At 38.2% G+C, this 22,608-nt stretch overlaps 1 protein-coding gene across 29 annotated transcripts in view; it reads right to left on the bottom strand.

The window, feature by feature from the left end:
- The window catches only part of Dlg2 (discs large MAGUK scaffold protein 2), a 2,075,786-nt gene that overhangs the window by 5,657 nt on the left and 2,047,521 nt on the right, over positions 1 to 22,608 (bottom strand). For all 29 annotated transcript variants that reach the window (XM_070034861.1, XM_070034862.1, XM_070034867.1 and 26 more), the window contains 5 exons: positions 21,977 to 22,027; positions 20,737 to 20,838; positions 17,488 to 17,660; positions 6,837 to 6,946; positions 678 to 769 (listed from right to left, as the gene is read on the bottom strand). In XM_070034861.1, the coding sequence (XP_069890962.1) occupies positions 678 to 769; positions 6,837 to 6,946; positions 17,488 to 17,660; positions 20,737 to 20,838; positions 21,977 to 22,027 (528 nt within the window). The remainder of the gene's footprint in view (positions 1 to 677; positions 770 to 6,836; positions 6,947 to 17,487; positions 17,661 to 20,736; positions 20,839 to 21,976; positions 22,028 to 22,608) is intronic.

The following is a 22,608-nucleotide window of genomic DNA, read 5'->3' as shown; positions in this document are numbered from 1 at the left end:
TTCTTCCAACTCTAATTCTTTGGATTGAATCAGTGTTCCATAAAAGCATTATAAGAACAGAGAACTTGGGATACCTAGAAGAAATTCTTTCTTGATTCCCCATATTTCAAGTTTCCAAAGACATATTTAGAGTTGTTTTTTTAAGTTTTGCACTCAGACATGGCACAGAATTAATGGAAACATGGGAAAGATTTCCAGGTGCACTGTTCAAGAGCTACCGGAATGGGAGGCAGAACTACAGAATATCCAGATAGAATGGAAGACCTGAGATTACTTTTCAAGATGCATACTCAGGTCCTGGATTAGATACCTAGTATTATAAACATCAAAACCAAGGCTTAAAGAGTAATTGCTTCAACACTGCCTGTTTTGAGCACAAAATGTTTCTTTTTCAAACATTTTCTGGTGTCATTAGGAAGACAGTTTAGGTATCAATTTTCTAAAGTCTCCTTAGTAGCAGGATATAGCTCAGGGGCCATCTGCCACTCATATTGTAAGTGTCACTTAATATTTTAAGTGCAGTATTGAGGATTCTGCTACTTAATATTTTAAGTGCAGTATTGAGGATTCACAGCAGGAAGATTTTCAGATCCTGTTATACCAGGGCTAGAACCATCTATAAGTTAAATTATATAGTTTCTCTCCTTCCTCATGATGCCAGGGTCAGAGGAACTTACCTGTAAAATATTCTCCAAATTCTTGTTCCAGCTTAATTGCTCGATCATAGGTTTTCTTGGCTTGTTCTTCTGTTAGACGCTTGTTCATTTCCCTAGGAAAATAAGGGCCTCGTATTAGAACACAAGGGGAATATACCCAACCCTGAAAAGTTCAAGTGCATGGCAAAGAAATAACCCACAAGAAGCAAAGCTTAGTCTCCCTGGTAGCTTTGTTCAGCATTCCTCTTTGAGGAACCAATTTCAGCCCCAAGGCTTTCTGCCAGGGAGCTTTGCTCTTTCATTGGGTAGGCTCTTGGCCCCTCATTGGATAAAGCAGAATCTGTCTCGTAATTTATAGTCACTGGTCCCTGTTCTGTCTCTGCAATCCCTGGAGTAAGGCTCCAGGGCAGGCTCATTTAAATAAAGTGTTCATGTGCCTCCTGGGACTTTTGCTTCTTCAGAACACACTGTCCTACTTTCTGCATCTGCCTTTCATTCGATACAATTTCAAAATTCGAACTTTTCTTGGCCATCCTTTGTTGGACTTCGTTTTACTATCTTAGCTTCTCCTAAATGTTGGACCTAGAATTAGAGGAAGCCTTCCAGGTGCTCAGAGGCAAACAGGAGCAATGGAGGGAAGGTTTGGCTGGGTCTGTATGTCTGAGAGAACTAGACTGTTCTTAAGTCACAACCATAAAAAAAAACCTTTGATTTCTTGCTTCCCTCATCCTTCTGAAGAGCTACTGCCCATCTTCTTGTGTATATGGACACAGGTAGAGAAACACAAAGTGCTTCTAAAGAATTAGAATTACATGAAATTGGTCAGACTTCCTAGCTATATGTGTCTCTCATATACCAAAAAAGGTATTCTGCGGCTCTTGAAACCAGGCTTCTGTAAATGTCAAGGCATGTCTGTAACAACAGGAGACTGGAACTTCTGTTTGAATAATCAAAGACAGAGGAAGGAGGAGGACTGAAAAAGGATCAAGGTACAGCAGATGTATATTACAATGAAATCTCTTATTTTGTACAATTAGTATATGGTAATAAAAAGGAAATGTTAGAAAAAAACATTGTCAAATAGATTAAAATCAAGTAATTTGGTGAAAAAGTGACCCTAGATAGAAGAGCTTTGCACTTAAGAATCTCTAGTATGGATATGGGTAACAGGTACGAAGTACAGTTGGTTAGGAGGAATAACTTCTAATGTTAAATAGCACACTAAAATAACTACGGTTAATAAAAATTGAATATTTCAAAATAGCTAGGAGGAGGATTTTGAATGTCCCCAACAAAGTTAAATTTGTGTAAAGTGACAGTTATGCCAATAACTTTGATCTGATAATTATATTAATGTACTGAAATCATATATGTATTCAATTTCTATGTTCCAGCTATAAATGAGACTATATTTAAAAAAAAAGATAATAAGAAATGCTAATGCCTCAATAAGCCAGGCCCAAAGAAACATAGGTCCCAAGGTTTCCCTTATTTGCAATATCTAGTATATGTCTGAGTCAAGCAGAAAAGGTCAGATAATGTGATGTTAGAGAAATGAACCCTAAGATATGTATTCAAATTTTTTTTCTTTCATGCGATTGTTTCTAACACATTTATAAGATTATTTCTTTGTTGCTTTGTATGTCCTTCCCCCACAGTAACCCCTGCTTTCACTGTATTTGATGTCAGTATAATTTGTGGAGGGGAAGGGGAAAAACAAATCGTTTAAATAGGGATACAGGTGGACCCATTGCAACAATGAGATGTACAAGTCGTTATGTCAAAAATGAACTTTACAACTTTGGTGGGGGGATGGGGAGGAGGATGGGAAGCGATGGGAAGGGGAAACAAAGGAGGAGGCTACAATGCTTGATAAGAAATGTACTCATTATCTTGCCCATGTAATTGTAACCCTTCTGTACAGTATTTTCACAATTAAAAAAAAAAAAGAAATGCTAATGCCTATTCTGTTTTTGTTCTAACACGAGAGTGGGCTATAAAGGAATTATACCCAGGACTACTTTTTCTTTTGGTCAATTTGTCAGCCATTGGTTTAACTCTGTATAAATGTCGATTAATCATTATAAGATTATTAAAGCCAAGCCTAGAAAATCAATGTAGGAGAGTAATGGAAAAAATGGAATTCAATTACTATCCAATGGTAGGTTTATCCCTTCATGCCTTCCTTCTATATATTAAAAAAGCCCAGGTGAATGCAGAGACATTTAAGTTGGCTCATCAGGATGCATCACAGGTAAATGTAGAATTTCTCAAAGCATCTCTGCCTTGCACATCCTTTAGGAAGTTAGAGATCCAGAGCTGGAACTCATTTACTTTACAATACATGGAGACTTGAAGCAGGGAAGGGACTTCCATAAGCTATACATTTAATAGGGTAAGGTGCAGTAAGAACTCAGTTATTTTTATAAACCCTATTGAAAGGTTCTCTTTCATAGTCAAGGGTGTAATCATATATAAAGTCTTTCAAAAAGGAAACCTATCTATCTATCTATCTATCTATCTATCTATCTATCTATCTATCTATCTATCTATCTATCTATCTATCTATCTATCTATTGATCGATCGATCTATCTCTCCCAAAACAAGTCAGGCACTGTGGTTTACGCCTATAATCTTTGCTACCCAGGAAGCTGAGATCTGCAGATTGGAGTGTGAAGCCAGTCCAGGCAGGAAAGTCTGTGAGACTCTTATCTTCAATTAGCTAGTAAAAATCTGTAAAGGGAGGTATGGCTCAAGTGTAGAGCACCAGCCTTGAGCGAAAAAGCCAGGGGACAGCACCCAGGCCCTGAGTTCAAGCCCCAGGACTGGTGTGCCTGTGCATGTGCATATGTGTGCACACATATACAGAAACAAACCCTAAACTGAAACACTAACTTGTTTTTGGACATAACTGAGAACTGAATTATAAAGTAGGGATTTCCTGAGCTCTGTCTCCAAAACTCCTACTTTTAGAAACTCGGAGTAGATACAGGACATCTTCTGTATTTCTGGTATAAAAGACTAATATAAACTAAGAAGTAACTTCAGAGAAAGGGATGATTTTTCCAGAGAAGGAAAGCAATTTGGTCATTCTTGTTCCTCTTTGACTTGTACGGTCATATTTAGTCTGGTTTTATTTTCTCCCAAATTCTCTTTGCCTTTATTGTGGTAGTTACTTACTTTACGTTGTTATCTAATTATGCATTTGTCTTGTCTCCTTGCCTGATCTACCTGTTCTTGAGGGGAAAAAGCCCTAGCTTGTTCCTTAGCATATAGCATGAAGCCTGTCTTGATTATCTGTTGAATAATTGAATAAAGGAAAAATGGAGAGCTAAATAATCATAATTATATAATTACAGGGTTATCCTGATATTATGTAGCAAGATGGCAAGAGGAGATCAAAGGTAGCAGAGGAATGAGATATGCTGTGGGATGGGGTAGAAATCAGGCAGTGGTACAATATTTAAAGAACATCACTTTCATACATGCCCTCAATTTAATGCTCTCCTGAAGAGTCAGCTATGTGTATCTTAATATGCTCTATGGTTTGATGTGGGTAATGCACTTGAGAAATAATGTGTGTGATGATGTATCAATGCCGAAATGTGACAGCTGCCATGCCTTTGTTCCAGCTGACCGAGTATTCACTTCTTCCTGGGGAATGGGCAATTCATGCCTGCTTTCCTCCTGATGTAAAATCCTCAGAAAACACTGAACCATAAATATGCAGCATTTAGCAAGGTGATCACATTGGTCTGATTGTCATTCTCCCTGCAGTTCAGACTTGTGACCATGGCTACAGCAAATTACGTGAGATTTGCTGGCCCCAGTGTGTTAGGTAGGGTTAAGTTTCAGCCATCATTAGGTTTAATTTCCCTTAGTGGTAAGTTGCTGTGACAGTACCCTAAGGGAAAACTAAATAAATCATGGGATAGTTGTGGGAAGAAGGAGACCTTCTCCCTCTGAGCTCTGGATGGAACTGTCACCTACTGTCATGTGGTCACATGTGCCATTTCTTTTGCTCCCTTGGGTCCGACTTCCCCATGAAGCCATCTATCCCATTGTAGGCTCATCATGTGAAGACTCTTCTATTTCTGAAACCAGCCCTTAAGGTGCTATTCCCAAGAGGAAAGGGCCATTTTCCTACTCTTCTTAAACATAATTAGATTAGAAATTACTTTTACAGAATGGCAATTGGGGTTGCCTAACTCCCTTTTGTGTAATTCCCAACACAATATCCTTTATCAGGAGAGATTTTCACATATGAAATCAGGGTTAGTAACAGTAGTAACCATTCTTTTTTTTTCTTTCAACTACTAACACATTTTTCCACGTGGCAACTATGGAAAGATATTCTTCATAGAATAATTTAATACCTACACTCATTGAACTTAAGGTATTCACTGATTTTCGATTTTATTTCCTTATCTTGGTGAAAATCCTTGTCTATCTTTTATTTATGTGAATATATTATGCTGTCAAGTTGTATCTCTGGCAATTTCCAGAGGTCAACTATGTATTTAACTGAATTTTCTCAGCTGGCCATTTCAGCTACATCAGTTTGCTTTGATTTTTTTTTTTTATCATCAGAGAGCACATTAGTTTGGGATAATCTCTGAGATTAAATAAACACTGTTCCATAAACACTGTTTTCTGGGGGTATACTCTGTGATTCATTCCTGAACCCCTCCACATGCTCTTGATGCCCAGATGGAGGCAATAGTTGAGTGAGGTTCTTATATCAGTCACATGTGCACCGTTTTCTTGTATTCTATTGGAAGCTGTTTATATACTTTATAATGATAAGACTAAATTATTAGTTTTTGAGTACTTACTATATGCCAAAGACTATATGAAGAGCTTTCTATCCATGACCTTCTTGCTTAGCCTTCACTCTATGAGATACTTATTAATGTCTGGTTTAGAGATGAGGACCAATTTTTATTAAATTTTCCTAGAGTTATATAATTGATCGCTGGCAAAACAACACACCAAACTAGCCTCATTGACTTTCAAGTCCCTACTTGCATCTTTCCTACTCTGCTGTATTACCTATTGTAGCATCACTTTTGTATAAGAGTTGCCTACACCAGCTTCATCGTCCCATCATGAATATGGGCCCAACTTGTTTACTAGTCTTTGAAGCAAGGTATTTTGGATCCTTCAAAATCATGAAAGTCACACACTTTCCCTTGCTCATAAATGTGCCCAGATATGTAGGTAGGATGTTTCTCTTTCCCCATTTAGGCCTACTAATAGCTATTGGGTTCTGGCTATTCTTAGGGTCATGAGTCTTCAACTGTCTTCTTTCATTTGTAAGTAAAAGGTAGGAGGCTAAACAATAAACACAGCCATTTTAAGATTTGCTACAAAACTTTTCACTGCTCTCATAGACTCATTAACAGCCCTCAAATTCAGCTTGAGAAGATGTCAGATTTTCATCCTTCAAGAACCCATGAAAGTAAGAAGTGAAAAGTGAAAATAAGAAAAAGGATGATTTGTTACCCTGTGTACTATATAGTGACCTGTCTGAATATCTGTCCCTTCCTCATCTTGATCACCTGAGGATTGTTTCCTCTTTAGGCCAGTTAGCTTAAGATGGTTGGATCCAGGATGGCTGCCAGAGTAAACAGCAGACATCTAATGTCAATATGTTTCCATGTACATGTGAAATGAAACACTCTCCCACATCATGACAGGTGACAGTTACCCTCCTGGAAAGACCACAGAAGAGCAAAAAGAGGGTCCCACCTGAATTCCAGGAAAATAGCCTGCCATTCTCAGAAAAGATGCTAATATTGGTCCCTTTTATTAGTCTATACCTTCCCTTCATTTCTTCTCCACATCTACAGGCATCTGAACCACCCTCAAGGTTGTGAAGTTGATTTTTGGGGTTATCTCTTCCTTTTCCTATTCTTGATCAAGAATAAAAGTTTCCTACGCTGCTCAGAAACAAAACAACAAAACCCCAAAGCTCTTAGTGAAAGTATATCAAATAATGACTGATAGTATAACCCTAGTGGCTTCACATTTTTAATTGTATCTTTTTCTTTAATGCATAAAAATCAAGGGTGGTATTTTGTATTTGTAAGCATTTGTGACTGAGAGTTGTGAACGGTGTTCTGTGGAATGTGCAATGGGGAGTCGGTTGGATGAGGGCCTCTAGCGTCTGTACTTACATCAGAGGTTCCAGAGACTTGGGCTTTATGAAAATAGCAATGGGATAGAGCTGGGCAACTTGTAACCGCTTGATGGCATTTCCTGATACATCAAGTATACAGTGTTTGCCCTGGTAGAAAGAGAGGAAAAGATGTAGTTAATTCTGAAAGAATGTCATAATGCAATGAAAAGAAAACATATGTTTTCAAGGAAGGTATGGAATTGCTGGATTTTTAAAGTTTTTTTATACTTTTTTATTGTAAAAATACTGTACAGAGGGGTTACAGTTACATGAGCAAGGTAATGAGTACATTTCCTATTGAGCATTGTTGCCTCCTCCTTTGTTTTCTCCCAACCATCCCTTCCCTCCCATCTCCACAACTACCTCCCCTAACTGAAGTTGTAAAGTTCATTTTCAACATAGTGTTTTGTATATATCATTGTTTCAATGGGTCAACCTGTATCCTTATTTAATCATTTTGTTTTTTCCCTTCCCCTCCCTGAATTAGAGAAGTGTAAATACAAGATGCAGGGCACCAACATCAAATACAGTGAAATTTCACTGTATTTGTTATATAACCCCTATAACAGTATAGGGGTTATACTGTGAGGGAGGACCATACAAAGCAACAAAAAATCACATGGTACATTATAAATACATTAGAAACAATAGCAAGAAAGAAAAAAAGATACGTATGTCCCTATTTTGGGGTTCATTTTGCTTAACATCATCTTATCTTGCCATATGTACACAGCTTTGGCCCTTTCTGCTTGTCCTACACATGTACTAGTTATTGCAAATTAGGGAAAACATGGGAGCTATGTTTCTTTGGGCCTGGTTTACTTAATATAATTTTTTCCAAGTCTTTCCATTTCCTAATAAATGGGGCAATGTCATTCTTTCTGATTGAGGCATAGAATTCCATTGTGTGTATATTTATATATATTTTTTCTTGATCATTCATTCATTCATTCATCTACTGAGGGGCATGTGAGTTGGTTCCATATCTTAGCTATGGTAAATAATGGTGCGATAAACAAGGTTATGCTGGTAGCATTAGTATGGCCTTGTTTGTGATCGTTTGGGTAAATGCCCAAAAGTGGTATTACTGGGTCATAGGGGAAGAAAGACAGCCTCTTCAGTAAATGGTGCTGGCAAAATTAGTTATTCAGCTATAGAAAACGAAAGCTAGATCCTTATATATCACCCTGCACCAGAATCAACTCCAAATGGATCAAAGACCTCGGAGTCAAAGCAGACACCCTGAAAGGAAGGAATTACAGGAAGGAATAGGAGAAACCCTAGGTCTCCTTGGCACAGGCCAAAATTTTCTTAATAGAGACCCAGAAACACAACAAATCAAAGAAAGGTTGGAAAAATGGGATTGCATGAAATTGCAGAGCTTCTGCATGGCAAAGGACATAGATAGCAAGATCAATAGAAAGCCCACAGATTGGGAGAAGATCTTCACTAGCCATAAGGGTAAGGATAAGGGATAAGGATAAGGGTCTTATAACTAAAATATTCTTGGAATTAAAAAAAATTAAATCCCTCAACAACAAATCCTCAAAGAAACAACTGCCTGATAAATAAGTGGGCTAAAGACTTAAAGAGAAACTTCTCTGAAGAGGAAATAAGAATGGCCAACAGACACATGAAGAAATGCTCAACTTGGGGCTGGGAAGGTGGCTCAGTGGTAGAGCGCTTGCTTTGCATGCATGAGGTCCTGGGTTCGATTCCTCAGCACCACATAAGCAAAAAGAAAAAAGCCAGAAGTGGTGCTGTGGCTCAAGTGGTAGAGTGCTAGTCTTGAGCTGAAGAGCTGAGGGACAGCGCCCAGGTCCAGAGTTTGTCCAGAGTTCAGGCCCCATGACCGGACCCCCCCCCAAAAAAAAAAAATTGAGATTCTACCTTACCCAGTTAGAATGGCTATAAACAAGAACTCTAATAACAACAGATGCTGGAGGGGATGTGGCCAGAAGGGAACCCTACTGCATTGTTGGTGGGAGTGTAAACTTATTCAACCACTTTGGAAAGCAGTATGGAGGTTCCTCAAAAGACTCTACATGGATTTCTAAAGTTTTAAGAGTACCATCATCCCCAAATCCATGAAATAGGTATTACCGTTTGTGTTGTACAAAAGAAGACTAAGGCTTACAAATATTAACTAACTTGCAAAAAAAAAATCAGTACTAGACAGAGTCAAACCTAGTTCTCCAACACTGACTTAATTGTTAGTTGGAATGTATAAGACACCTTATCATCCCACCTTGACCAATGTTAAACTCGGAAGAATGATGATCAGATGAATTTAGAACAATTCCATGCAATTTGCCCATTGCTTCTATGTATCCTGCCTTAAAATATTTCAGTTAATGGAGGACAGACACAAAACAATTATCTTAAATACTATCTGGTTTAATGTTAACAAAAAAAGATTATATTTTAGCACACCTCATTTCACTTGGCTTCTACTATATTAAGTGCTCAGGGCAAGGAGCAATTTTATAGTATTTATGGAAAATAGATGCATTTGCCATATCATATTCATCCGCTTGGAGAGAAATGACCTTATTACCCTGTGCCTACAAGGACTTTACATAAGAGGAGAAAAAATGTTATGCTGATAGGAACAGTCAGTAATGGGATCCACGTGAAAACGAACAGAGTCCAGTGAATTCTTAAACTCACAAGAAACACACTAACAGCCTTTATCACTTAGGCAATAAATGTCAAGTAAGCCATCTGTGAAGTGCTGTTTGTTTACGCACTGGCTAGAACATTTCAAGTTAACGGAAGTAACATATGTTCAAAAGAGAAAACAGATTAATAGTTTTCCAGGGTACTTACTAGAATCAGTATCCACATAGACAATAGAACATCTTTTCAGTATCTTCTCAGACAGTACATTTCTTTTTTGTTATCATATATTAATTGTACATAAAACAGGGCTCAGTGTGTTATTTTCATACATACAGCCCGCCCCTTTTCCATCCCCTTCCACCACATACCCTTCTGCCCTTAGTCATAATTAATCCACTTTCAGGTTGACATTTTAAAAAAATGTTGCTTATATGAGAGAGACCATACAGTACCTGTCTTTTGTGTGCTTGGCTTACTTTTCTTAATATCTTCCAAATCTATTTTATTTGCTGTAAGTAAGAGGACTTAATTCTCCTTTATGGTTGAAGAATACTCCATTGTGCATATATACTACATTTTCTTTACCCATCCATTCAGTTGATGAGCACTTGGGCTGACTCCTATTTTAGCTACTGGGAGTAGTGCTGCAATAAACATGAGCATTCATAGGGTAACTCTTTGGTATGCTAATTTCCTTTCATTTTGATGTATAATCAGAAGTGGGAAAACCAGATTACATTACAGATCTAGTTTTAGTCTTTTGATTACATTACAGATCTAGTTTTAGTCTTTTGAAGAATCTTCATAAGATTCTCCAAAATGGCTGTACTAATTTGCATCCTTACCCACAGTATATTATAATTTATTTTCTCTACATTCTCCTTAACTTATTTTGTTTTTGTTTTCATAACATAGGATGAAATAGGATCCACTATTATTTTGATTTACATTTCTTGGATGGGTGATGACATGCAATATTTTTTCATATATTTGTTGTCCACTTGTTTGTCTTATTGTTGTAAGTGTTCAAGATAATTGATTTTTTTAAAAAAAATTGGGGTAACTGTTTTTGGCTGAGTCCCTTATATTCATTTGTCAAAGGGAAAGTTGACAAATGTTTTCTCCCATTCTGTCAGCTATCTCTTTGCTGGGCAAAGCTTTTTAGTTTGATGTAATCTCACTTGACAATTTTGCTTTTGCTTCCTGTGCTTCAGAGTTCTATCCAGAAAATCATTGCTAAGTTATCAATGATTTAAAGTGTTTTCTCTAGGCTTTTAATTCATTTACAAGTTGAGACAGAGGTCAAGTTTCAGTCTTCTTCATGTAGATTTCCAATTTTCCCAGCGCAAGTTTTTGAAGAAGCTGCCCTTTTTGTTGGGAACCAGTTGGTTGCACATTCATGGGGTTCTTTTGGATCTCTGGTCTATTCGTTTGGCCTATAAATCCATTTTTATGCTCATGTCATATTGCATGGGTTATTATGACTATGCAGTTAGTATGTGTTGAAATCAGAAACTGTAATGCCCGCAGCTTTTCTCATTTTGCACAAGATAGATTTGGCTATTTGGAAACTTCTGGCCTTGAAAATTGATTTTAGGATCAAATTCTTTCAAGTTTGGTGAAGAATGTATTTGGTTTGTTACTAGGGATTGTGCTGAATCTATATTATCATTTTGGGTACTATGGACATAACATTATTATTAACACGGGAGATTTTCATAGTTTCTTTTTTGTATGTCCTTCAATCTTTCATGTGTGTTTTATAATTTTGCTTTGATATTTTCTTAGAAAAGTTATTGATGTGTGAAAAGGCTACTGATTTCTGTATTTTGATTTTATATTTTGTACTCTATAGAATCTTTAGTTTTTTGGTTATACTTTTTAAGTGGATTCTTTACATTTTTCTATGAGTCATATAATCTATAGAAGACCCAGAAATAACACCATACACTTACAGTTATCTGATATTTGATAAGGGAGCCAAAGATATAGAGTAGAAAAAATAGCCTTTTCAATAATTGGTGTTGGGAAAACTGGGTATCCATATGCAGAAAAATAAAAGTGGATCCCTGTTTGATACCATGCACTAATATCAATTCAAAGTGGATCAAAGACTTCAATGTCAGACCCCAAACTTTGCAACTATTCAAGAGAGAGTAGGAGAAACATTAGATCTGATAGGTAGAAATTTCTTGAATAGAGTCCCTGAGGCACAATAGATAGGAAAGAGACTCAGCAAGTGGGACTATATTAAAATAGTTTCTTCCCAGCTAAGGACATAGTAAACTAGAAAGACAGCCAACCAACTGAGAAAAGATATTTACCAGCAATATATCAGACAAAGGCCTAATATCCAATATATACAATATATAGGAGCTCAAGAAACTAGCCCTTCCAAAACATAATAAACCAATCACTAAATGGGCAAGGGAGCTAAGAAGAGACTTCTCAGAAGAAGAGGTAAGAATGGCAAAGAATCATATGAGGAAATGCTCATTATCCCTGGCCTTAAAGGAAATGCAAATCAAAACAACACTGAGATTCCCTCTCAGATTCCAATGGCCAACACTGATAATTTGAACAGCAACAAATGTTAGGGAGATAGGGGGAAAAGGAACCCCACTACGCTGTTAGTAGGAGTGTAAGCTATTATAACCACTCTAAACAGCAGTCTAGAGGTTACTTAAAAACTAAACATAGACCTTCCCTATGACCTCGCCATACCACTCCTCAGTCTCTACCCTAAGCATCATGAGCCAGGATATAAGGACACCTGCAGATCCATGTTCATTGCTGTACTATTCACAAAAGCTATGATATGGTAGCAGCCCAAATGCCCCACAATAGATGAGTGGATCCAAATAAATGTGGTAGTGATACACAATGGAATTGTATGCAGTCATTAGAAAGAATAAAAGAATGCCATTTTCAGGGAAATGGATGGATCTAGAACAAACCATGTTCAGTGAGATAAGCCAGGCTCAGACAAATGGCACGTTTCCTTTGATATGCAGAAATTAGATCTAAAATGCACCGGAATAGGATAAATTATGCAGAATTCTAGATACACACAGTGAGGATACTCTTAGGCATTGAGCCTTTGTATTTCTCGCCTAAGCACCTCTTCACATTTATATAAAATAATATGCATATTTCATGAAATGAACTCCAAGATATGGAAACAAAAGACTTCTCTTTTTGTTTTTTTTAGCTTTTAGTTTTTGTTGATTCTGGCTTCTTTACCTTACGTATGGTATATGTGAGAGAACATCTTTAGGAGAGTTGGAGGAGAATACAGAACTTGAGGGAAAAAGTGCAGCAGTGGAGCTCACTGGACACTGTTGAAAGTGAACTGTACAACTTGTGGGTGGAGACGGGAAGGAGGGACCCAGAAAGAATGAGGGAACAGAGGACACTGTACGAAAGGACAGGTACTTCAAATCTGACTTGTGTAATTGTAATGCCTCTGTACATCACCTCTATAATAACAATAATGCAATAAAAAAGAGTCATATAACGTAAAAATAGGATAATTTGACTGTCTTCATTACTACTTGTGTCTTTTACTTCTCTTGCTTAATTGCTCTGGTTGAAACTTAAGTAGACATGTGTGTCTTGCTCCTGATCTCAGAAGAAATGCTTTCATTTTTTTTTAACCACAGTATGATTTTGGCTATTAGTTTGTCATATTTTGAAGTAGGGTCTTTTATTCAGTGCTTTTATTATGAAGGGAAATTTAATTTTATCAAATGTATTTTCTACATTTGAGATAATCAAGTGATTTTACCCTTCATTTTGTCATGTGATGTTTTATGTCTATTGATTTGTATATATTGAACCATCCTTGTATCCACGGTATGAAACCAACTTAATATGTTTTGAGGCACTGCTGAATTTATTGCTAGTTTTGTGTGTGTGTGTGTGCTGGTCCTAGGGCTTGAATTCAGGGTCTGGGTGCTAACCCTATTTTCATCAAGGCTAGTGCTCTACCACTTGAGCGACAGCTCCACTTCCAGCTCTGGGGTGGAGAAAAGAATCTCATGGACTTTGCTGCCGAGGCTGGCTTTCAACTGCCATACTCAGATCTCTGTCTCCTGAGTAGGTGGGATTACAGGCGTGAGTTATTGGCACCAAGCCTTTTATTTATTTTTTTAGACCAGTGAACATAGTGTATGGTAATCTATGTTTGCCCTGACCTTGAGGGCTTAAGTGATCCTCCTGCTTAGCTTCTCAAGTAGCTGAGATTATATGCATGTATTCCTATGTCTGGACTTTGTGCTAGTGCTTTACTGAATCTTTGCATCTATATTTGTCAGGCATATTGGTCAAAAATTTCTTTTTGTTGTATTCTTGTATGGTTTAGGAATGGAATAATACTAGTTTCATAGGATGGATTTGGAAGGATCACTCCCAGTCACTTCTGTGGAAAAGTCTAAGAAGGATTGGTAATACTGTAAGTTTGATAAAATTCAGCAGTAAAGTCAGTGATTTTGATTTTCCTTTTTTAAAAAAATTACCAATATAGTGTAATTGGGATTGATGCATTCAGAACCTTTTATATTCTCATTGTTTAGTTTTGATAGCTTATTTTGCCCAGAAATTTGTTCATATCTCCCAGGTTTTCCAACTTATTAGCATCTACAATGTTCCTTTGTATTTCTTTGATATTTGTTATATTTGATATTCTGATTATTTGAGTCTTATCTATTTTTCCTGGTTAGTGAATTTTATCTTAAAAAAAGAACCAACCCTTTTATTTTACTGTTGTTTTTCATAGTTTCTATATCATGTATTTCTACTCTGATCTTAGTTTATGCTTTCACTTTAATTTTGGGATTGGTTTGTTCTTGTTTCTAAATTTTTGATGTATCATTAGGTTGATTATTTGAAGTATTTAGCTTTTTTGATATAGGTATTTATTACTATAAGTTCCTTTTTAGTACTATTTTTCTGGATTCTACAACTTTTGATAAAAGTGCTTCTATTGTCCTTTGTTTCTGAGAATTCTTATATTTGCATGACCCACTTTTCATTCAAAAGTGTGGAGCCTCATATTTATAATTTATAAAATTTATTTTGTTCACTTCCAGTTTTAACTCATTGTACAATCAGAACATATAGGGGATTTGATTTCATTTTTTTGAATTTGTTAGAACCCAATTTGTGCCTAAAATGTAGTCTTTTCTAGATAAAGTTTCATATGCCGATGAAAAGAATGTATATTCAGCAGTTTTTGCATGGAATATTCTGTAAACTCTATTTGATTTAAAATATAGCTTAATACTGATATTTTTTATTTTTGCCCCTCTGCATGGTCTTGTATTGATAAAGAAGTGATGTTTATTCTGGAGCAGATAAATAAGCTTTCACTTGATTTTTTTGTTTGACTTATTGAAGTCTTCATTTTCTAAATTTCTGTTTGGTTTTTTTTTTTTTCAGAATATCTGCTGACTTTTTCCCTTATATGCCTAATTTCATTTTACTTTTTATCAGTACTCTGGCATCTCAATGAGATTTGTATTATTCTTTTTTCTTTTTCATTTTTTTTGTCGGTTGTGGGGCTTGAACTCTGGGCTTGGGAGCTGTCCCTGCGTTCTTCAGCTCTATCGCATGAGCCACAGAGCCACTTCTGCTTTTCAAGTGGTTTATTGGAGATAAGAGTCTCATGGACTTTTCTGCTCGGGCTGGCTTTGAACCGTGATCCTCAGATCTCAGCCTCCTGAGTAGCTAGGATTACAGGTGTGAGCCACTGGCACCCGGCTGAGATTTGTATTATTCTTTCAAAACTTTTATGATTCATTTTCATTTTAGAGAAGATCTGGTACTAAAGAATTATTATGTTCTTCTGGAAGCATGGTATTACTTTGGTTTTTCATATTTCTTGATCTCTTATGTTGAGGTATGCACATCTGAAAGATGAGGTATTCTACCAGTACTATAGGGTGGCTTTCCTAAGCAGCATTTTCCTGAAGAGGGCCTTGAGTGTTAGGTGGGTGTGCAATGTTGGCTTTCATTTTAAGGGGGCAACTTAGTGTAGCCTCCCTAGAGCTTCTGTTGCTGTGATTCAAGCTTGTGCGCACAGCGTGTGCCATGGAGTCACATTTGTTGCTGTAGGCCACACTAGAGTGGGGAGATGATAGCAGTCCAAGTAGGTGTGGGGCAGGAACAATGTGTATGGGAGGCTCACTGTGTCTGCTTGCTACAAGAGGAATAGTGGTCTCTGTTAGTGATGCCAGTTCCATTACTAGCCACTGTCTCTGCCTTTGGTTGCCCCTGTAGTGGTGAGGAGTTGGATGCACTTGTCTTCTGAACAACTATTGGTCTGGGTCTATTGGTGGCTGAGCAACCCCCCGCCTCCCCTTGCGGTACTCACAGCCAGCAATGAAGAGCAGTGTTACAGTGCAGCAGGGGGAAGTTCCTCTCCTCTGCTTCAGTGGTAGTGCCTGCCCTGCCCAGGAATAGGACATTTGCAAGGGCAAGCCAAAGTTCCTCTGGAGGGAATGGAGGCCCTTTGGCATGTGTGTCCTTTAGGTGAGGGAAAAGAGGAGGCTCTTCTCACCTCTCTACTCCTGTCCAGGAGGGAAGAAGTAGGATGGAACAGGGCCAGTGCAAGTTGTTTTTCTTATTCCCCAGCCACTCCTGCACAGGGGCCTCATAACAGCTGACACTACCGAACTGTTCGGGGCCCCTCAGTATGGAGCAGCAGTGGGAGCTGTGGTGTTCCCCACTTCTGTACCATCTATATGTCTAAACACCGGTTCTCACACTGCAGGACATCCTGTAGGTTTAGGTCACAATCACTCTGTTGGGCCAACTTGGGTTATCTCCCCTCCCTGAAACCAGTGCAGGGGAAGGTCAGTGAGGTCTCAGACATGGAAATATGGTGGGTTATCCAATGCCTTGGTCAGTCCAAATTCACACAACAGTCCACATCCCTGGATGGATCCTGACTATCGTATCCTGGAGGTTCTCCGGGAGAGAGCCAGGCTACGGTGCTGACTTCAGTTTATTTATCCAATTGGGCTGCAATCCTTTGAAGAGTTAGGATTTTTTTCTATTAGCTGGAACCCCAGAATCTACACAGCTAGAGTTTACTGGAAAGTTCTTTCACCCTTACCACTACAAGGGTAAGACTCTCATTGGCTAAATGTGGAGCTGCAGGTGCTGTGCTGTTTTATTTTCTTTCTATGCTATTGTCCCAGGTCTCTGAATCTCACAAGGTTCCACCCTCTCTCTTGCTGATTTTCAGTATTTGCACCTCAAAATGTAGCTTTATACCTGTTACTTTGGTTCTTTGTGAAGGAGATGAGTGCTCTCGTTCAGCCCTCATTTCCTCTCAGCAAAATTTCTTGTGAAAAATTTTACATCAGTATATCAAAAGGGGAAAAGGGTCCCATCAAATCATTTCACTCCAACTTATACTTTCTCATATAAAACTGGCATATGTCTTTATAGGGGATAGGATTTCTCTGTAGACAGATCTTAAAGCCACATTCAAGTATCATCTGATTCTGTTCTCAAACATTTCCTTTTTTCATGTTTCTGAAATTGTCAGGAAAAAGTGAGAGTATCAATGCTTCCTCTAAGTCAGAACTTTTTCTTTTTGCCAACAACAGACTAGACAACCATCCTCCTCTACATTCCTCTCCACAATGTGAAGTGCTCAAAAGAAAAGTTCATATTTTCCACCGTCTAGACCACCCACAATAACAAAGCTTCCCTATTCATTTTAATTTTACTTACAAGGGTCTTAGCATGTCAGGGACAAGGTGAGCTCCATAAAGCTCAGGCTGTCTTAAGGTTTGTGGAACTACTCCATGTCCCTGCCCCAAGTCAGCCAAAATACTTTAGTGGGATCAAAGATGAATGATGTTGTTCTAAAGTGATTCTCTGCATGGATATCTTAAAAGAAATATTTAATTCAATTTCACAACTGCAATCAGAAAATAGTAATGACAAAAAAACCAACCTGTGGATTGCCACCTAGAAGCCTTCTTTAGGGGGGTTGTAAAAAATTGCAAACGTACCCTCTCAGCTACAAATCTCACAGACTGCACACTAGTTCCATACAAATTGTCATTGTACTGCCCAGCTTCTATAAATTTGTGCTCTTGGATATCTTTCTCCATTTGTTCTCTGGAGATGACAAAGTGATAGTCTCTCCCGTCCACCTCGTAGTCACGCTTTGGCCTTGTAGTATCTGTAAAATGAGAAATAATGAAATGCATCTCACAAGCTTTTCTTTCTACTTAATTTCTTTACCACATTCCCAACACAGATATACAGATAGGACCATGATGTGGTAACACGTGCCAGTCTTATCTTCCCACATAAATGACATAAATAGGGACAAAACAGGAAGAACAATTCTTGCTCAGGTATCAGAATGCAGGGCATAGCTATAACTTTGTTTAGGATTCTTGAGATGAGGTCTCACTATGTAGCCCAAGCTGGCCTGAAACTTACAAACTGTCCTGGGATTCTAAGCATGCATCACCTATATATAGCTATGTATAAATAGCTATGTGTGTGTGTGTGTGTGTGTGTGTGTGTGTGTGTGTGTGTGTGTGTATGTGTGTGTGTGTGTTTGTGTGTGTGTGTGTGTGTGTATGTGTGTGTATGTATGTCATAGGTTTTGAACTCAGGGTCTGGGCGCTGTCCCTGGACTTTTCTGTTCAAGGCTAGTGCTCTACCATTTTGAGCCATAGTGCCACTTCCTGTTTTCTGGTAGTCTCACTGCCCAGGCTGGCTTCCAATGGTGATCCTGAGAGCTAAGTCTCCTGAGTTGCTAGGATTACAGGCATGAGCCACCAACACCTGGTTCATAGCTATAATTTTAAGAGAAAACAAACAGGGAGGGGGATTCTGCTACATTAATCTTTCTACCTAGGAGATATTTCCAAATAGAGAATCTAGAGGTTACACAGTATTAGGAAACATTGGTGTTTAGCCAGAATAAGACATTTGATTAAGATTCCAGAAAGACCACATTTTAGAAGCTACTTTGGACTTAACTCTGCATTCATCTGTAAAGAGTCTTAAGACCAAATCACAATTTAATCAAGTTAGTTTGTCAGTAAATCATTGCTTATTAGGATAAACATATTCTACGAAGGAAGATAAAAATCTAGACTCTAAATGCATAGTGGTTCATGCTTGAAAATCCTAGCATTGGGAAGATGGAGGCAAGAGGTTTGTGAGTTCAAGGTCAGCCTAAGTTATATAGTGAGATCTTATCGCAACACTCTACATCTATCTATCTATCTATCTATCTATCTATCTATCTATCTATCTATCACTATAGTGTTTAGGTGTTTAGCACAATATAAAAAAAGAAGAAAACAAAAAAAGACAATAAAAAAGAAGAAAACAAAAAAGACAATGTTACACAATCAGGAGAAAGAATGGGTAGACAATTTATAAATATATTTATGCACTTAAAAATAAGTACAGTATTTTACTTATTTAGAGTGAAATACTTCCAATATAAAAAAATTCATGTAAATGTATGGTTAAGAAGAGAAGGGGAGCTGGGTGCCAGTGGCTCACGCCTGTAATCTTAGCTACTCAGGAGGTTGAGATCTGAGGATCATGGTTCAAAGCCAGCCCAGGAAAGAACATCTGTGAGACTCTTACCTCTAATTAACCAACAGAAAACTGTAGTGCACTGTGGCTCTAATGGTAGAGCTCTAACCTTGAGCTGAATAGCTGAGGAACAGTGCCCAGGCCCAGAGTTCAAGCCCCATGACTAACCAAAAAAAAAAAAAAAAAAAAAAAAAAAAAGAAAGAAAAGAAAAGAGAAGGGGAATGTAGTCTAGCAATATGACTGGAAAAAGTTAAAAATATTTCTGATCTCCCATTCAGTTGCTTCTTAAGATATCTTAAAATGACCAAATCTCCAGATATTTTTATCTCAGCTGTTTATTCTATTTATAAGAGGAAATTATAACATGACTAAGTTTAGAACTCATAGTAATAAGAATAGTAAATATCCAAAATACCTATGTAGATGAAGAGTGATTAGTTATAATTATTTAAAACAGCAAAACTTTTAAGTGTTAAGAAAAAAATCAGTCACCTTGAAAAAACATATGCATTGGAAGTAAGTAGATGGAAAGCAACAAAATAATATTTCTGTGATGTTATTTCTGGGTCTTGTGTAGGATTCTGTGTACTTTCCAATTTCTTGTTTAACTATGAGCATGTATTGATTACATAAAATAGTACTATTAATTAAAAAAAGAAAAAGGAAAGAACAGGCAAGATGGAAGGGAAAGGGGGAACAGTGGTTAAAAATTTTCTGTTTGTTTTCTCTCATAAGTGAAAAACCAAATTTGCACCTTCTTATGTACAGGATATGTTCTATTTCAGGACCTTTTCCTAGAGTCCTTGTGGGGACTACACCATGAACTGAGCCATCATTCCAATCATCTTATCCATGCACCACACAAATAATTCCTGCTATTCTTTAGAAGTCTATGCTGAAATTTGTAGTATTGAAATATTACAGACATCTGAAACTATAAACCTTATACATATTCAGTGTGAGAAACATTTGTCAGATTTAAGAGTTCATTATGAACATGAGGCAGCTTCCCGGAGAGCTTGTCTCAGTATATAGATGGGCTCTGTGTATGCCTGAGGTTAGTAAGTGAAGGGGGCTGGTGGTGATGGCAGGGAGAGAGGGACAACAGACAGAATCTTACGGTGCTATCTAAGAGGACACAGATGACGGGGACCTGATGCTTGTCTATAGGGACCTAGAGAGTAAAGTTTCATACATATCCTCTCCTCCTCCCATGACCTTCTACTTCCAGTTTTCTAGTGGTTCATTGGAGATAAGAGTCTCACAGAGTTTCCTGCCCTGGCTGGTTTCAAACTGCTCTCCTCAGATCTCATCCTCCTGAGTAGATAGGATTACAGGTGTGAGCTACCAGTGCCTGGCTGATGTGTAGCAATTCTGATCTCTTCCACTCGATGGCAAAAGATGCTTTGCTGTAGGTAGGGCCATGCTGATGACTTTTATAAATCTCACAACTGTCTGAAGTGTTAGGGAGTTCTGTCTTCTAGGGGACTACAATCAGTTCAGAGAAAACCTTATTATACTTAGCAAATACCGAACCATCTGTGACAGCATAAACAAAAAGTATGAGGTTGAACAATTACGTAAGGTACTGAGATAATAACGAGTAGTATTTGAAGCAGCAGAATTTCCATTTTTATCATCTCATCATGGAGTCAAGCTTTTCTCTAAAGGAAAAAAAAATGATACTTACGAGGCACACAGGAGCCAAATTTGTCAGGGAATTCAGATATCAAGTCATCGTTGATTCGATCCTTCATGGGGCCCAGAATAATCACTGGCCGAGTATAGTTTACTGTGAATACAGAAAAAATGGTGCGGCTGAGGGAGAGAGACTTGGAAACAACTTCTATACTGCTTAGCAAGGATGGTTCTTAAAAAAATACCTGTAAGCAGTTGTACTCTGGGGTTTTAATTCAACATGTCAGTTTATGTGCAGGATGTATCTTGGTCTGTTACCTCTTCCATCATTCTCTCCCATGTCTCCCAACCTCACCCATCCCCTCAAGTTACCTGGCTCCATTTTCATGTATGTACATTGAGTCTGATGACTGTATTGACCCACCCTTCCTCTCTCCATTTGTACCCTGTTCCTTGCAAGGGTGGTTCTGAAGGACAGATCACCAAGCAGTAAGAGCATGCCCCTGTAGCCCTGAAATGGGCCTTTTAAACCTGGGGATGTGGACTTGCTACTTCCTGAAATGTACTAATGGGAAGAGCGACTTCAGCCTCTGTCAAAAGTCCCAGGTGGTGGTGTTTCCCTCATTGCCAGGCCGTGCCTGCACTATGTCAAAAACCCTGACGTTAGTCAGCTAAGTGGGCACAAGAAATTCAAACCAGCTCTTTGGCCACTGTTTAAAAGTAATCCTTAGTAGTAAAGACACTTTAAAAAAATAATTTCTTTCCCTCAGCTCAAACTAATGTCTTTGTTAGGATTTTCCTTTATGTCTGGGATTAGGAGTAACGTTAGCTCCTTTGGTACAACTTCCCATCTGATGCTTGAAGTTATTTCTGTAATCTCCCTGTCAGTAGCCCTCAAACCTCCATTATAAATGAGGTGGAGAACCTATGGGTCCTAGAGCGCCTACGAGTGGCCTGTATCTCACATCTACTAGAAAATCTTTCTCAATCCTGGGCTGCTAGTAATTTCCCAGGATATTTTTTCTTTACCACTCCTCCAGCTAGGCCATTCGGTAATGAGGGTGTGTTCTTTCCCATCGAGCCCACCCCACTGTTCCATTCTCTTTGGAGTTGCTCAGCAGCAAAATTGTCTGGTGATAGGGTCAGAGAGAGAGACAGCAGGGTATGGTCTCAATACACTTGAACAACAAGCTGAGTTTATTTCCCTAGTCTTTCATGCTTCCCCTCCCTGAATAGTATCACCTGGGTTTTGACCTGACAATAAAAAAACCTGAGTATGCTGAGAAACTTACTTTCCTGCCTTGTGACAGGCTCATAGGAAAGAATGAGGTCTTCTTGTCCTCCTAGGAAGAAAAGAAAAGAAAATTACAGTCGACTAACAACCCGTCACTAGCTACAGCTATCATTCCTGCTCTGAAACATAGGAAACAGGCACAGTTCAGGGTTAACTTTCCTTGCTGTCTCCTTGAACCATTCAAAAAAAATCCCTTCATCTTCATAAAACTCTCCAGCACTATTTTAGTGTCAAGTTATCACATAGTCATAGCTGTAGGTAATAACTGGCTGCTACTCTCTGTACAGAGCAGTGATCTGTGGGACTGGCTTTCTATCTGATGCCAGAAATGGAGTGCCATGACTCTATGCCACACATTATCACCTAAAGTCAAGTCATTTGGTGCAGAGAAAGGCTCCACTGGACACTTGCTTGCTATCTAATTAGAATTTCTGTCTTTTGATTTTATTTCTCTAAGAAGTAGGCACTTAATGTTGACAATCACATTCCTCAGAATATATTACAGGATACTAAGGGATTTCCTGTAATATTGAATCATCAAGGAAATGCTGTAGGTCAGTGAAAGAAGATTAAAACTTGAGAGGAGGCTGAGGTCGTAGCTCAAAGGCACACCACGTGCTCAGCACGTGT

This window comes from Dipodomys merriami, unplaced genomic scaffold (assembly GCF_024711535.1).
Source record: "Dipodomys merriami isolate MVZ:Mamm:240054 unplaced genomic scaffold, mDipMer1.0.p SCAF_25, whole genome shotgun sequence".
Taxonomy (NCBI): Eukaryota; Metazoa; Chordata; class Mammalia; order Rodentia; family Heteromyidae; genus Dipodomys; species Dipodomys merriami.
The sequence above is the reverse complement of the archived record's forward strand: the minus strand, read 5'-3'. Positions and strand labels throughout refer to the sequence as shown.